Raw genomic sequence first — 15,548 nt, forward strand, 5'->3', positions numbered from 1 at the left:
ACCTACAGCAGCACTCCAGGTACCCACCCAGCCCAGTTGCTGCAGACTCCTTCCCCACCTCCTCTGTCCTCCCCCCTTGCTCACTCGTGTGCTGTGCATCCTGCTCCGATCTCCCCCCAACCCCGCCTCCCCCCCAAACGGAGGGGAAATGCGACGGCACATCAAGTGGCAAAAAACTAGATTTACAAGAGGAAAGAGGCGCATTGTTCAAAATGGAGATTGCATTGTTGCAGTTTGCAGGCCACACTCCCTCGCTCGCTCTCTCCCCCCCCACCCCCTCTTTTTCCTCTTCAAAATTTGTGCCAGTGCAGTGTCTCCACCGGGCAGGATTGAAACTTTGGCAAACACATATCCATTGCATTCATTTTTCTCCCCTTGTTTTGGTGTGGTTTTCTGGAATGAAAGAAGCCTCTTGTTTTGCAAACCTCTTTGCATTTCTAATGTGGTTTCTTTCAGATTTTTATTATATATCTGTTACTTAAAAGGGAATTAAGGATTTGGACAGATTGTGGCACACAAACACACACACACACAAATGGATTTTCACACCCCTAGCTGTGGTTTTAAAATTGTGTTAAGGAAACGGATCATTTGGGTTAGTAGGGGAACCTTATCTGGTCCTGTGTGTTTGTTTTTATTCTTCGAGTGCTAATGGGCCCGTGCAACAGTTGTTGGTAAATGGCTGATTATCAAGCAAAGCAGAAAGCCAAATAAGACCTAACCAAATTTGGGAATTCATCCGATTCAGAATTATTTTGGTTAAATCAAAAATAAAAGTACAAAACCTCAGGAACGCGCGTCTTAACTCATTTAATCGCTTTGCGTTGCTTGGGAAATGTAGTTTCGTGTCACCTGTTGCAGAAGATGTGTAGTTGATCATCTAGACATGGTTGCCGAAGATGAACTTTTGGACCAACTTCTAAGTCACACAGCGTCAGTATCAGATTTATTACACGACGACTTTTTCTTTTGACTCTATTTCTGAGGGAAAAGCCCTCCTGAAATCCGTAATGAATTTCTCCATGGTAACCCCTCTTCTGTTTTCTCACAGAAAGTTTCTCTAGGCTGGTGCTGAGATGCATTTTGTTAAACACCCCCGACCCCCGCAAAAGGCTGCTTTGTACGTAGTTGCAATTTACTAAATTGTGAAATTAACCAAAGCAGCAACCGGCAAGACCTTTCCTTTATAATTTTGCAAATCTAGATTAATTAAATTAGAATCTGGTTTTAAAAGCATTTAAAAAATAAAGTTTATGAGAAAATATTTGTGAGGAAAAAAGACCTTTTTTTCCTTGAAGTAAGGTGTGTCATGTCTTTCTTAGAGAGACTACTGTAGTAGAAGTGGTTAACTTGAAAAGTTTCTGATTTTAATAAATGCTTAAATACTTATTGGAGAAGTAGGGTAGTATTAAGCCAAATGTAAACCCACATAGGTTGTTCTAACTAACACAAACTGAAAAAAGGTCATTTCTTTTGCCCGATGGTCAGAATCGTTGCCAGTCTTGTCTGGGGGAGGCTGTAGGAGTACTTTTTTTTTTTTTTTTTTTTGAGAGGGAGTTGCTCTGTCACCCAGGCTGGAGTGCAGTGTCCCGATCTCGGCTCACTGCAACCTCTGCCTTCCAGACTCAAGCGATTCTCCTGCCTCAGCCTCCCACAGCTGGGATTAAGGCACCCACAAGTACACTCGGCTAATTTTTGTATTTTTAGTAGAGATGGGGTTTCACCATGTTGGCCAGGCTGGTCTCAAACTCTTGACCTCGTGATCTGCCCATCTCGACCTCCCAAAGTGCTGGGACTACAGGTGTGAGCCATCGCGCCCAGCCTAGTGCGTCTTTTATAGTAATAATTTTTACTGTACTTCACATGTTGGTCTTCTTTGTACCCAGAGCTGGTAATTGAAATATGGAGACTGAATTGCATACACCCCTGGAGGAAGTTTTTTTCTGGTTAGAAAGAGCTGAGACATTTTGGCAGGGCAGTTCAGCTAACTTTAAGTCCCATTTGAAGGCCTATCAAATAATATTTAAGATTGAAGACTGTTCATATGCTGACTTAAATTACCATTTGTAGCTAGGTGTCTTTTAATAAAATGTGTTTACTTTTGATACTTTTGTGACATTTTGTTTTTCTTTTTTTGAGAAGGAGTTTTGCTCTTGTTCTTGTTGCCCAGGCTGGAGTGCAATGGCACAATCTTGGCTCACTGCAACTTCCACCTCCTGGGTTCAAGCGATTCTCCTGCCTCCCGAGTAGCTGGGATCCCAGCTGCCTCCCGAGTAGCTGGGATTACAGGCATATACCACCACGCCCAGCTAATTTTGTGTTTTTAGTAAAGACAGGGTTTCTCCGTGTTGATCAGGCTGGTCTTGAACTCCCGACCTCAGTTGATCCGCCCGCCTCGGCCTCCCAAAGTGCTGGGATTACAGGCATGAGCCATGGTGCCTGGCCTGACAGTTTGTTTTTCTTAATGACACTTGTAGCCTACCATGTGTCTACTTGTCTTATCCTTATATGAAATTATTAACTGGAGATAGGTATTGAGCTTATTCAACCCCTGCAGCTCCTGTAACAGTGTTTTGCACATAGCAGAGGTTCATCAAAGATTGGTTGGATAAATTGTTAGTAGATGTGAACTTGTAATAGATGAAGTTTTGATCATTCTACAGTGGGTGTCATAACCACTAAATACTTTGGATTTAGGAAACTAAAAATTGATCTAATTGGGTTTTTTTTGTGTGTCTGTTTTTTTAATTGGGTTTTGATGGACAATTTGATCAGTGAATGTTTTTCTTTTTTTTTCAGTGAATGTTTTTCATTGCAAGAGTTACTTTGTTTTTGAGTTACTATTTCATATTGCTTGTTAGGCGTTTTCCTTTATTGACTGTGATGTTAGTTTGGATGTTTTACCTTTTGCAGCACATTATTTCTTAAGATTATGGTAAAATGGGTGTGACTTTTTTTTCCTTATCTCTTGTTAAAAAAAAAAAAAAAAAAGGGATACATGTGCAGAACATTTGTTGCATAGGTATATACGTGTGCCATGGTGGATTGCTGCATTTATTGACCCGCCCTCTGAGTTCCCTCCCCACACCCCCCTCTCCCTACCCCCCACCCCCCGGATGTGAGTGACATTTTGAGTTCTAAACTTTCAGAACATGCCCACTTGCCTCGAATGAGTAACAACGCATGACAGTGAGTTGTTTAGGCTAAGTACCAGTTTCATTGGTTTTATAGTCTGTACTTCCTGGAGGAAGGCTGTCAGGTAAATGTGTAGATACAGGAAAAAAAGTTTTAGAACTGGTTTAAGATATCCAAATAACACATCAAGAAGTATGATGAATTTGAATCCTGTTGTACTGTGAAGGCTGAAAGAGGAATTTACTTTATTGGTGATTTAGAGTAATTTGATTAATTTTTATAGTTTACAGTGTTGGTTTAAGTACTGACATGTGACATTCCTAACATCATAAATAGCTCACTCCTAATATAAGAAATAACTCAGTATTTTGTAGGTAATATAACTTAATGCAAAGACATTCGTTGACATTACTAAAGTCATGAAAGGTTTATTCATTGAAGATTGTTTTCCTTTTATGGAAAAAAATGTAAGGATGGCAACTTTGTAGTATAAAATTGAAATCACCTAGTTTTGCTTAAGCTAAAGGCATATGACTGAATAATGCTTTAATTCATTTTTACTTTTTAAATTTAGAATTACTTCAGCTTATAGGTTTTATGACATTGCCAGTATAATGAGAAGGATTGTATAGGAAGTGTTTTCAATAGGCATTTGGTAAAGTTCTGACAGCACTTTGAAATTAAGCATTTGCTAATTTTAAGAAATTATATTTAAAACAGAATGATTCTTGTGTTTCAGTCTCAGTCTCGTGTGAGACTTCTGAGAATACTTACTGGAATTTTAAAACTTGGAACCCCCGATAACTTAATAAAACAAAAGCCCTGGTGTTATCCTGGGAGAGTTAGCGATTTATGTCCTCTAAGGATTGTGACAATGGAGATCAGTGGCAGAGATGCCATGAATGAACCATAGATTTACTTCAAACAGAATTTGTCACTGGTTTGACAATATTATTCCCACCAGTGCCAACTTAATATCTTTGCAGTATAATTTCTGATTGCTACATGCGAGTTACAAAGTGCAGTAGACATTTAAAGGAGGGCGAGATTATATACCCTGTTTAAGGGGATTGGTGTGGGCATAGGCTTCCTGGATGGGCATGTGGAGAGTAAGGACAGGCAGATGGAGGGAGGGAGAGGGAGGGAGCGGGAGGGAGCAGCAGGCACTGATAGTAAAGTGTGGGCAGTCTCAAGTAACTCAGTTTAGCAAGAGCCTGAGTGTGTGAACAGGAAATAAACCAAAGCTCCTTTGTATGCTGTGTTGGGCAGTACTTAGAGGATCAGGCTATAGCAACTGTACTTTCCCCCTCTTCTGTAGAATAAGGATTGCGCTAGATCGTGATCCTCAGGCCTTTTTCACTCCTAAACACCCCGAGGAGATACGCTGTATTCCCAGCAGCACCATGCACAAACGTGAAACAGAACCACATCAAATCACAGAGATGCTGTTGAACCACTGCTGTAGCCCTTTCTCCCAAATTGAGGGAATTACTGAGGAAATGGCCTGGAGCTCTCTCTCTTTCAAATCTATTTCAGATTTGTTTAATTTTGGGTATTGGGATGACCGGAAGATCTTGAAAGAGCAGGGCATGATTTCAGAGGGATGCCACGAAGTTTAGCTTAGATTCTCTGCTGCGGGATGGATTGCCAAGGACGAGATAGCTGGTGGGTTTTGTAGCCCTGGATGGAAGACCTGTCCAGGAGGTACTTTAGAGTTCTTCAGGCCTTGACACATAGATGTGTAGAGAGAGGAATGCATTACATATGCCTCCCTAAGAATGGTAGCACTTTCAGTACAACAGTAGGGAGGTCAAGATTATAAGGGAAGTTAATGACATCTTGTTTCAGGTATCAGCACCTCAAGAGGTTAAACATGAGAATTAAACAAAATGAGAGCCAAAAGGGTTACGAAAAAGTTGGGCAATATGATTTGTGAGTAGTAGAGAGGCGTGTCCTAGGTATGCATTAGTAAGTAGTCTTGCACACAGTTCGTGCTTATCTATTCTTCTGCTCACCCATGGGTGTGTTTGGAAGTTTGTATTGAAACATGCATATCAGGACTGGGGATGTTAAGACCAGGAGCTCTGGTCTCTTCTGTTAGGTTCTCCTTTCCTCACTCCTCAAGACCCTGTGTCTTCCCTTTGACTAAAGACCCTTAATGGTGGAGACATGGGGGTGAGAGAGTGGTAGTCATGGTGGGCAAGTAGTAATCTGGGTGACACAGGAGCAAATCCTAGCTGATGCCCTTTTCCCTTCCTACTCCTTAGCCAGACTTGAATCCCTCTTCCTGGGAGATCTTCCCTGAGTCCTGTTTGCACCTTGGTCTTCCTTCTCTTTGAGTGCCTGCTTACAGTGGTTATCATCTCAGCACTAGCTTAACGCTGACACTCATTATTCCAATTTTATTTATTTATTTATTTATTTATTTATTTATTTATGAGACAGAGTCTCAGTCTGTCACCCAGGCTGGAGCGCAGTGGCATAATCTTAGCTCACTGCAGCCTCCACCTCCCGGGTTCAAGCGATTCTCCTGCCTCAGCCTCCCGAGTAGCTGGGACTACAGGCGCCTGCCACCATGCCTGTCTAATTTTTGTGTGTTTAGTAGAGACAGGGTTTCACCATATTGGCCAGGCTGGTCTCAAGCTTCTGACCTTGTGATCCGCCCGCCTTGGCCTCCCAAAGTGCTGGGATTTCAGGCGTGAGCTGCTGCACCCGGCCTCTAATTTTTTTCATGCTTTTGGGTTTTTAAAATGACAAGCCTCAGGAGGCAGCATGTTTCTTAACTAAAATAAAAAAATATATATATACATCAAAATGCACTTTAAAAGATAGAAAGTGACCATATAGAAATAATTAAAATGCATGTAATTAAATATAATTATAATGTTTTAATTGTTTCGTCTGCTGGTATATATCTAAAATTTTTATGTTTTTCTAGATAGTAAGCTATATTCAAATATTAATTTGTGATTGTCACAATTTAAAAATAGTGACAGTAATAGCTAACATTTATTGGACATCTTCTAAATTGCTGAATGATTTTCAAGCAATATTTATGAAAATTCAGTTTTTAAAAGGTAACAGCTTCATGGAGATGTAATTTACATATTATAAAATGTACCCTTGTAAAGTATATAATTTAGTGGCTTTTTTAGTATATTGATAGAGTCGTGCAACCATTAACACTGCTTAATTCCAGCATGTTTTTATGCCCCCTCAGAAGAAGCCCATACCTATAGCAGTCACTCCCTATTCTTCACCTCCCTCCTGCTCGTCCCTGGCAGCCACTAATCTGCTTTTATTCTTTGTCGATTTGTAGCTGGGATTACAGGTGCCCACCAGTACACCTGGCTAATTTTTTTGTTTTTTTTTTCATAGAAACAGGGTTTCACCATGTTGGCCAGGCCGGTCTCGAACTCCTGACCTTGTAATCCACCCACCTCAGCCTCCCAAAGTGCTGAGATTACAGGCGTGAGCCACGGCGCCCAGCCTGATTTGCCTCTTATGGACATTTCTTAATAAGTGGAATAATATACTATGATAATATATGGCTTCTGTCATTTAGCCTAATGTTTTCAAGGTTTATACATATCTTAACATGTGTCAGTACTATATATATGTATGTGTATATATATTTATTTTATTTTATTTTATTTTATTTTACTTTTTTTGAGGCGGAATCTTGCTCTGTCGCCCAGGCCGGAGTGCAATGGTGCGATCTTGGCTCACTGTAGGCTCCACCTCCCGGGTTCACACCATTCTCCTGTCTCAGCCTTCCGAGTAGCTGGGACTACAGGCGCCCACCACACGCCCGGCTAATTTTTGTATTTTTAGTAGAAATGGGGTTTCATGGTGTTAGCCAGGATGGTCTCGATCTCCTGACCTCGTGATCCGCCCACCTCGGCCTCCCAAAGTGCTGGGATTTCAGGTGTGAGCCACTGCGCCCGGCATCAGTCCTATATTTGAATAGCACTTCATTGTATGGCTATACCACTTCTTTTTTTTATTTTTTATTTTTATGGAGACAGGGTCTTGCAGTGTTGCCCAGGCTGACCTCAAACTCCTGGACTCACGCAATCTTCCTGCCTCAGGCTTCCAGCCTCCAGAGTAGCTAGGATTACAGGCACACATCTCTGTGCCCAGAGACCATGTTTTGCTTATCCATTTCTTAAGTTCATGGACATTTGAACTGTTTCCACTTTTTGGCCATTAGGAATAATGCTGCTGAGCACATTCGTGTACATGTTTTTGTCTATACATATGTTTTCATTTCTCTTAGGTATATAACTAGGATTATTTGCTGGATTATTGCAAATTCAATTTTAATTTCTTTCTTTTTTTTTTTTTTGAGACAGAGTCTCTGTCGCCCAGGCTGGAGTGCAGTGGCATGATCTTGGCTCACTGCAACCTCTGCCTTCTGGGTTCAAGAGATTCTCCTGTCTCAGCCTCCTGAGTAGCTGGGACTACAGGTGTGCACCACCATGCCTGGCTAATTTTTGTATTTTTAGTAGAAGAGAGTTTCACTATGTTGGCCAGACTTGTCTTGAAATTCTGACCTCAAGTGATCCACCTGCCTTGGCCTCCCAAAGTGTTGGGATTACAGGTGTGAACCACCGCGCCTGGAAGAAAGTAATTCAGGAGTTAGAATGAATCCTTGGTGATAGATTGGTTAGGCTGGGATGTTGTGAGTGGGAGAAAAGGATTCAAGGATAAACTGACTTCTGAGTCTCCCTTATTTCTCTTTTCCTTATTCACTCCTTATTTCTTCTCCATCTCGAATGGATATAGTAATACTGATTTCTTTGTAGTTCTCACATACCTAACTCCTAGTCACCTATCTATCACCTTCTCCAGCCTGCCTTCTCAGATCACCATTCCCTTTACCGCCAGGTGGGGCTAAGTTCCTTTGTTTCCCACTCCCTTAACCTCCAGGACCTTGTGCATTAATTGCTTTGGTTTCCAAATATTTGGGGATTTTTAAGGTATCTTTCTGTTACTGATTCTAATTTAACTTCATTTTGTTCAGAGCATACTTTGTATGACTTTAATTTTATAAAACATTTTTAGAGGTTTGTTTTGCACCCCAAAATTTTGAATGTTCCGTATGTACTTGAAAAGAATTTTGTATTCTGCTCTTGTGGGGTGGATTATTGCATAAATGTCAATTAGGTCAAGTTGGTTGATAGTGTTATTACGATCTGTCTGACTTTCTACTTGTTCTGTTGATTACTAAGAGAAGTGTTGAAGTCTACAGCTATTGTGAAGGATTTGTCTGTTTCTCCTTGAAGTTCTAGCAATCTTCAGGTATTTTGAGGCTCTGTATTCATGTATTTTGAGGCTCCTTCCTAAAGTCCATAAATCTTTAGGAAGGATCCCTTTATCCTCTTAATTATGTAACCCCTTTATCTATATCTTTATCTGTTAAGACATGAAACTGAAATGGGCTTTTGATGATCTGGCCCTTCATTACAACCTAGTTTGGGCAGGGACAGTCTCATTCAGTCTCTGTAGTGCCTGGTTCAATCTCTTGAATGCAGTAGGCAGCACAGGTAATTGTGGAGCTGAATGACGAGTCAAAGAAAGCCTGTGGATTCTTTTCACCCTCTGTACTGTCCAGTATGGTAGCCACTAGCCACATGTAGAGAGTTAAAGTAATTAAAACTAAGTAGGCCAGGCGTGGTGGCTGACACCTGTAGTCCCAATACTTTGGGAAGCTGAGGTGGGAAGATCACTTAAGGCAGCAGTTCAAGACCAGCCTGAGCAGCATGGTAAGACACTGTCTTTGCGAAAGAATTAAAGTAGTTGGGCATAGGATGACATGCCTGTAGTCCTACCTAATTGGGAGGCTGAGGTGGGAGGTTTGCTTGAGCCCAGGAGTTTGAGGCCCTAGTCAGCTATGGACCATGCCACCACACTCCAGCCTGGGTGACAGAGTGAGAACCCATCTCTTTAAAAAAAAATTTAAGTGAAATGAAAACTTCAGTTTCTCCAGTGGCACTAGCTATTATATGTTCATTTCAAGTGCTCTGTAGCCACGTGTATTGCACCACACAGATGTAGAGCATTTGGGGCATTTCATATCATTGCAGAAAGTTCCCCAGGACTCATTGTAGGCAGTCTGCCTGTGTTAGACCAGTGAGAATTTACCTAACATCTCTTTTTCTCTAGCCTTTTACTTGCCCTAATCCTGCACAACTTGGGTAGCCCCAGTGGTCTGGCTGAGTGAGGTTCTCCTTTGTGGAGACTCTGGGCCCCGCGTTATTTGTGTATGTGATGGTATTGCTTTTCTGCAACAAGATTTGGGGTCATGTGTGAGATGACTTTCCATTATTTGTTGTTCTTGTGGTAGGGTGAAGAGGCAGTTAACATGTGATTAGAAAATCTGCCGCAGTCCTGGTAAAGTTAAGCTAAAAGTTATATATATAGGCCGGAAGAGAAGGAAGGATTAGGATTCAGAGACTTTTGGTTGAGAAATTAAATGTGATAATTCAGAGAATTTCAGTGTTATAAAAGTGTAAAAGCTGATATACAAACTGAATTGTGAGATGTTAGTATGTCCTAGTGTGTCTGGGTTCTCCTGTATAAAATCTCTTTCTCAGGAGTCACTGGCCAAATTATTTATCTGTGGAACCCCCTTGAGATTTGCTAAGAAAGTTATTCTTAGACTCCTCTCTACTCATGGATATGTTCTGTAATTCACACACTTGGGAAATGGCGTGGCCATGTGATTCATACCAAATGGCAATGGTCAGTAGATGCAGTTTATATATTTTACTAGAAATATGGCTTCCTGCTTGATTTCAGCATGTTCATAGTGCCTCTTTTGAGGTCTGTGTATAGTATATAGTATATTCTATTTATGGAAGTTAAAAAAGTATTTCAGAAATGCATGTATTAATCTGTGTGGAATTTCTCTTGTCCTTTTGCCTTTCTAATTCTTGCATAGATACTTGTCTCAAGAGATGGTCCAATATTTAATATAGTGAATGACAGCCCATCCTAAAACAATTCTTTCTAAAGGTTTATGAGGTACATGAGGACTGATAAAACTCCAAGGAGAAACAGACAAATCCTTAACAATATTGTAGACTTCAACACTCTTGTCACAGTAGTCAAGAGATCAAATAGACAGAAAGTACACTTTTCCCTGTTTTTGTAGACTTTAAAATTATTTCACACACTTCTTAAAGTCTTATTCAGTAAGTTACTCATTTCTCCACCTTATGACTGTGCTGTGCTTTCAAAGTGCTGTGCAAAGAATAAAAAGTTTTAAAGTGGTTTTACTGTAATTTCAGATACATATTTGAACTTTTGAGTCTGAATTATCCAGGTGAAATGCATTGGATTTCTGATCCTCTGTAAACTTGGAAGATTACCTGCTTCCAGGTATATTGGTTTTCCTTAATTGCCTTAATAGCGTGAGTTATGAATCTTCTCTGTGTCTCAGAAGAAACCTAACAGTGGAGATTGTTTATGGCAAGGGTCACACATTTGCCTGCTCAGGTTAGGACCCTCTGTAAGGTAAAGACATGAAGCGCCCCCCTCTTTATTAATACATAACTGCATTTGCTGATAATATTGATTTGCCTTAAAAAACTAGACCTATTGAGAATTCAGGCTGTTTTTGCTTTTTCAGACAGTGCTGTCCTAAATGTGCTAGAGATGTACATTTAGCCACTTAAACTGGTGTTTCTGTAGGGTCGATTCCTAGGAGTGGGATTGGATTTTTATGTTATAGTGTGTGCCATTTAAAAGACTGAACCAGATTATACTCTCAACATCTGTTTTTAAGCCTTCCCTAGTCTGTGCTTATGTGGTATTTTTTTTTTTGAGATGGAGTCTCCCTCTGTCGCCCAGGCTGGAGTGCAGTGGCATGATCTTGGCTCACTGCAACCTCCACCTCCCTGGTTGAAGCAGTTCCCCTGCCTCAGCCCCCTGAGTAACTGTGACTAAAGGCGCACATCACCACACCTGGCTCATTTTTTTTGTATTTTTAGTAGAGATGGGGTTTCACCATGTTGGCCAGACTGGTCTGAAACTCCTGACCTCAGGTAGTCTGCCCACCTTGTCCTCCCAGATTGCTTGGGATTACAGGCGTGAGCCACCGTGCCTGGCCTGTGTGGTTTTAAATTAACTTTTTCTAGAATCTACTGAGGTTTGCTGAGACCTTTAGCAGATGTTCTTGGATACTGACTAGGCCCAAAGTCCTCTTCTCATCAATTTATTGGCAAATACACTCATTTGCGATATGATATGAGAGCCTGAGGTTTGCCTCCCAAACGGCAGGATGTCTGTTTTGAGAGTTTCCTGGCCAAGTGGTGGAAAGTACTGTAGAAATGGAGTTCTTCATTGCTTCTTACTTAACTTGAGTTTGGACCATAGAGAAACCATTCTTCTGTGGACCTCAGTTTACTCACCTGTACAGCATAGGATAGACTCGATGATCTAATGGGCAAGGGATTGGCATACTTGTTCTTAGGTTACCAATTAGTAAATATTTCAGGTTTTGCAGGCCTCCTGGCTCTGTCATAGCTGCTCATCTGTGCCCTTGTAGCATGAAAGCAGCCATAGACAATAAGTAAACAAATGAGCATGGCTGTGATCTAATAAAACTTCATTTACAAAAACGGGCTGTGGCTGGCCATAGTTTGTTCACCCCATTTTTGAGCTCTTGACATTCATTAGTCTGTGATTTCGGTAATTAGTTTAGGAAAAAAGCTTTGACTTTTATAAATAATGCTTCTGAAAATTTGGTAAAACCTTTAAATTTTATTTTTGCTTTTCCCCTGTATCAGGAAAGTAATGTAGACAATTTAGAAAACTCAGAACATTAATATTTTGGTTCCTCTCATTAGGTAATCATCTTTGTGTGAACATGTGTACGTACATACTTTTATTTATTTATTTATTTGAGCTGGAGTATCGCTCTGTCACCCAGGCTGGAGTGCAGTGGCGCAATCTTGGCTCACTGCAACCTCCACCTCTTAGGTTCAAGTGATTCTCTTGCCGCAGCCTTCTGAGTAGCTGGGACTACAGGCGCTCGCTGCCACACCTGGCTAATTTTTTGTATTTTTTTTAGTAGAGATGCGGTTTCACCAGCCCAGGCTGGTGTCGAACTCCTGAGCTCAGGCAGTCCTCCCGCCTCGGCTTCCCAAAGTGTTGGGATTACAGGCGTGAGCCACTGCGTCCAGCACATGTGTGCATATATACTTTTTACAAAATTGGATGAAGTACAATTCATTTGCTAAATATTTTCACTTATGCCATGAAATCTTATTTTATCTTTGTCTATAAAAATACCTGCTCTCCTGGGGCTTCTAGATGAAAACTAATGAATTTTAAAAATTAATTTTGTAGTTGTTTCTTGTAGCTTTTGCTTTGATTGGAATAATTTTATTCTAGGAATAAAGTTGTATCATCTGCGAAAATGAATCATATGTACACCTCTGATTTTCTTATATTTATATCTCCTTTTTCTCTTCAAATTACATTGCCCTCTACCATTGATGGGAACCTGGGTGATTAAAAAAAAAAAAAGAAAAAGAAGCAAATTGCATTGTGTAGCATCTCCAAAACAATGTTAAATGTTAGTTATAACGATAGTCATCTTAGTATGCTTTCCGAATTTAATGGAACTGATGTGACTATTTCATGGTTAACTGTTGGTTTGAGACCTTCAATATGTTGAGTATATTCACCTATTTCTCTTTTTTCCCTGTTTAAGTTAGAAAAAAATATCAGATACGGCTATTGTATTTTGTCAAATGTCATCTTAGCATCTTTTAAGATGATCATATAGTTTTTCTCCTGCATGCTACATATTAATTGCAGTGGTGTATTTTCATAGAATTATATTAGATTTTATAATATTGATCCACCCTTGCATTCCTGCGGCGAACCTCTCTTGATCATATTTTTTTCATGTACTGTTTGACTTTTAAAAAGGTATTTTAATTTTTAAATAGTTTGTACGTGTACAGTGCCTAATGTATTTGTGATTCATCCATGTTGGTGTGTGTATCAGCAGTTTCTTTATTGCTGAGTAGCAATAAAGATAAACCTTTATTGCTGAATTTTCACCATGTTTCCTAGGCTGGTCTTGAACTCCTGAGCTCAAGCAACCCGCCTGTCTCGGCCTCCCAAAGCGCTGGAACTACAGGCATGAGCCACCATGGCCCGGCCAATTTCTTATTATTGAGTAGTAAGAGTTCTTTATATATTTCAGATATAAGTGCTTTGTTAGGCTGTGTGATGTACATATATTTTCTCCCCATCTGTGCCTTGTGTTTCATTCTCTTAACAGTGTCTTTTTCCCGGAGTATAAGTTTTAAATTTTGATGAAGTCTAATTTATCTAATTTATCACTTTTTTTCTTTTACATATTTGGAGTTCATCTAACAACTTTGCCTAACCCAGAGCTTGCCAGACTTTGTGTGTAAAAGGTCAGATAGTAAGGCTAGGTGCGGTGGCTCATGCCAGCACTTCGGGAGGCTGAGGCTGGAGGATCACCTGCAGTCGGGAGTTCGAGACTAGCCTGACCAACATGGTGAAACCCTGTCTCTACTAAAAATACAAAAAATTAGCTGGTCGTGGTGGCACATGCCTGTAATCCCAGCTACTCGGGTGGCTGAGGCAGGAGAATGACTTGAACCCAGGAGGCAGAGGTTGCGGTGAGTCGAGATCGCGCCATTGCACTCCAGCCTGAGCAACAAGAGCGAAAATCCATCTTAAAAAACAATAATAATAAAAATAAGTAAATAAATACCACTATTTAATACTAATATAAAATTAGCATTTTATATTAGTAATATAATACTTTTTTTGACTAGTGATGGAATGACATATCTTTTTCTTTTTGCTTTTAATCTATATATCATGATATTCATCTATTTTTTAATTTGTAAAAATAAAGATGGGATTTTGCCATGTTGCCCGGGCTGGTCTTGAATTCCTGGGCTCAAGCAATCCACCCACCTCAGCCTCCCAAAATGCTGAGATTACAGGCGTGAGACACCATACCTGGCTGTATCATTATATTTTCAGATGGTTTCTTGTTTGTTTTTCTTTTAAATTTAATCTGACAGCCTCTTTTAATTAATAAGTTTTGGACCATTTACGTTTAATATGATTGATAACTATTGGATTTAGGTTTCCTATTTTATTATTTGTTTTCTGATTATCTGTTTTTTTGGGGGGTTTCTTCTCTTTCTTTTGTCTGCCTACTTTTGGATTAATTGAATTTTGTTTTTTTTTGAGATGGAGTCTCACTCTGCTGCCCAGGCTGGAGTGCAGTGGCGCGATCTCGGCTCACTGCAAGCTGTGCCTCCTGGGTTCATGCCATTCTCCTGTCCCACCCTCCCGAGTAGCTGAGACTACAGGTGCCCACCACCACGCCCGGCTAATTTTTTGTATTTTTTAGTACAGACGGGATTTCACCATGTTAGCCAGGATGATCTCGATCTCCTGACCTTGTGATCCACGCACTTTGGCCTCTCGGAGTCCTGGGATTACAGGCGTGAGCCACTGTGCCAGGCCTAATTGAATATTTTTTAGTGTTACGTTTTATTAATTGGCTTTTGATTATATCTGTACTGTGTTTTTGCTGTAGGAATTACAAAATATGTACCTAAACTATCTACTTAGAGTTAGCATTTTACCTCTAAATAAGATGTAAAATAAAAGTATTGCAACCATATAGGTTTCTTTATTCTAGCACCCCCATGTTATAATTGTACATATGTGTTTATGTATGTGTATGTATATATCTTTATACACTTTCAATGTATGTAGATATATATAGATATGTATCTATATACACTTTCAGTATATGTTATATCTATGTGCATACATTGTATATATACATAGACATTTATCTACATACATTGAAATATATATATCTACATACAGATACAATGCATGCATGTTACCTTTGGCCACTACATCCTTCTTAAATTTTCTGTTGCCACTCATGACTCAATTTCCTTGACCAGTTATTCCTCCTTCAGACATCCCTCTTACGTGTGATAGTCCTCAGCATTTAGTTTCCCCAACTTTCCCCTAATTATCAGTTGACTCAGTTACCACCAAAATATCAATGACTTCTAGATCAATTTTTCTTCTCAGACCTCTCTTCGAAACTCCAGTTATGTATTTCCAACTTCCTGTGCTGTCCCAGATAAACTCCACATTGTAGGAAATGGAAAGGAGTTATAAAAGTTTAGGTTCAAAGCAAAATTTAAAAACTCATAAATGAGACAAAGATTTTGTGATGATAAAGGCTATGGTCCACGATGAAGATATAAAAGTAATGAACCTTTCTATAAAACATATATGTGATAGAGTCAGTCCCCAACTTTCAGCCTTTCAGCGATTCAAGTAACTGCAGAACATCTTTAAAGTACTGAGAGAAATGT

General features: G+C 39.9%; 1 protein-coding gene across 1 annotated transcript in view; it reads left to right on the forward strand.

Annotated features, from left to right (window-relative positions):
* Positions 1-15,548, forward strand: part of BPTF (bromodomain PHD finger transcription factor) — a gene marked incomplete at its 5' end in the record, with an annotated part of 157,205 nt that continues 141,657 nt past the window's right edge. Inside the window, one exon of the mRNA XM_012001071.1 lies at positions 1-19. Within this exon, the coding sequence (XP_011856461.1) occupies positions 1-19 (19 nt within the window). The remainder of the gene's footprint in view (positions 20-15,548) is intronic.

This window comes from Mandrillus leucophaeus, unplaced genomic scaffold (assembly GCF_000951045.1).
Source record: "Mandrillus leucophaeus isolate KB7577 unplaced genomic scaffold, Mleu.le_1.0 Scaffold1, whole genome shotgun sequence".
Classification (NCBI taxonomy): Eukaryota; Metazoa; Chordata; class Mammalia; order Primates; family Cercopithecidae; genus Mandrillus; species Mandrillus leucophaeus.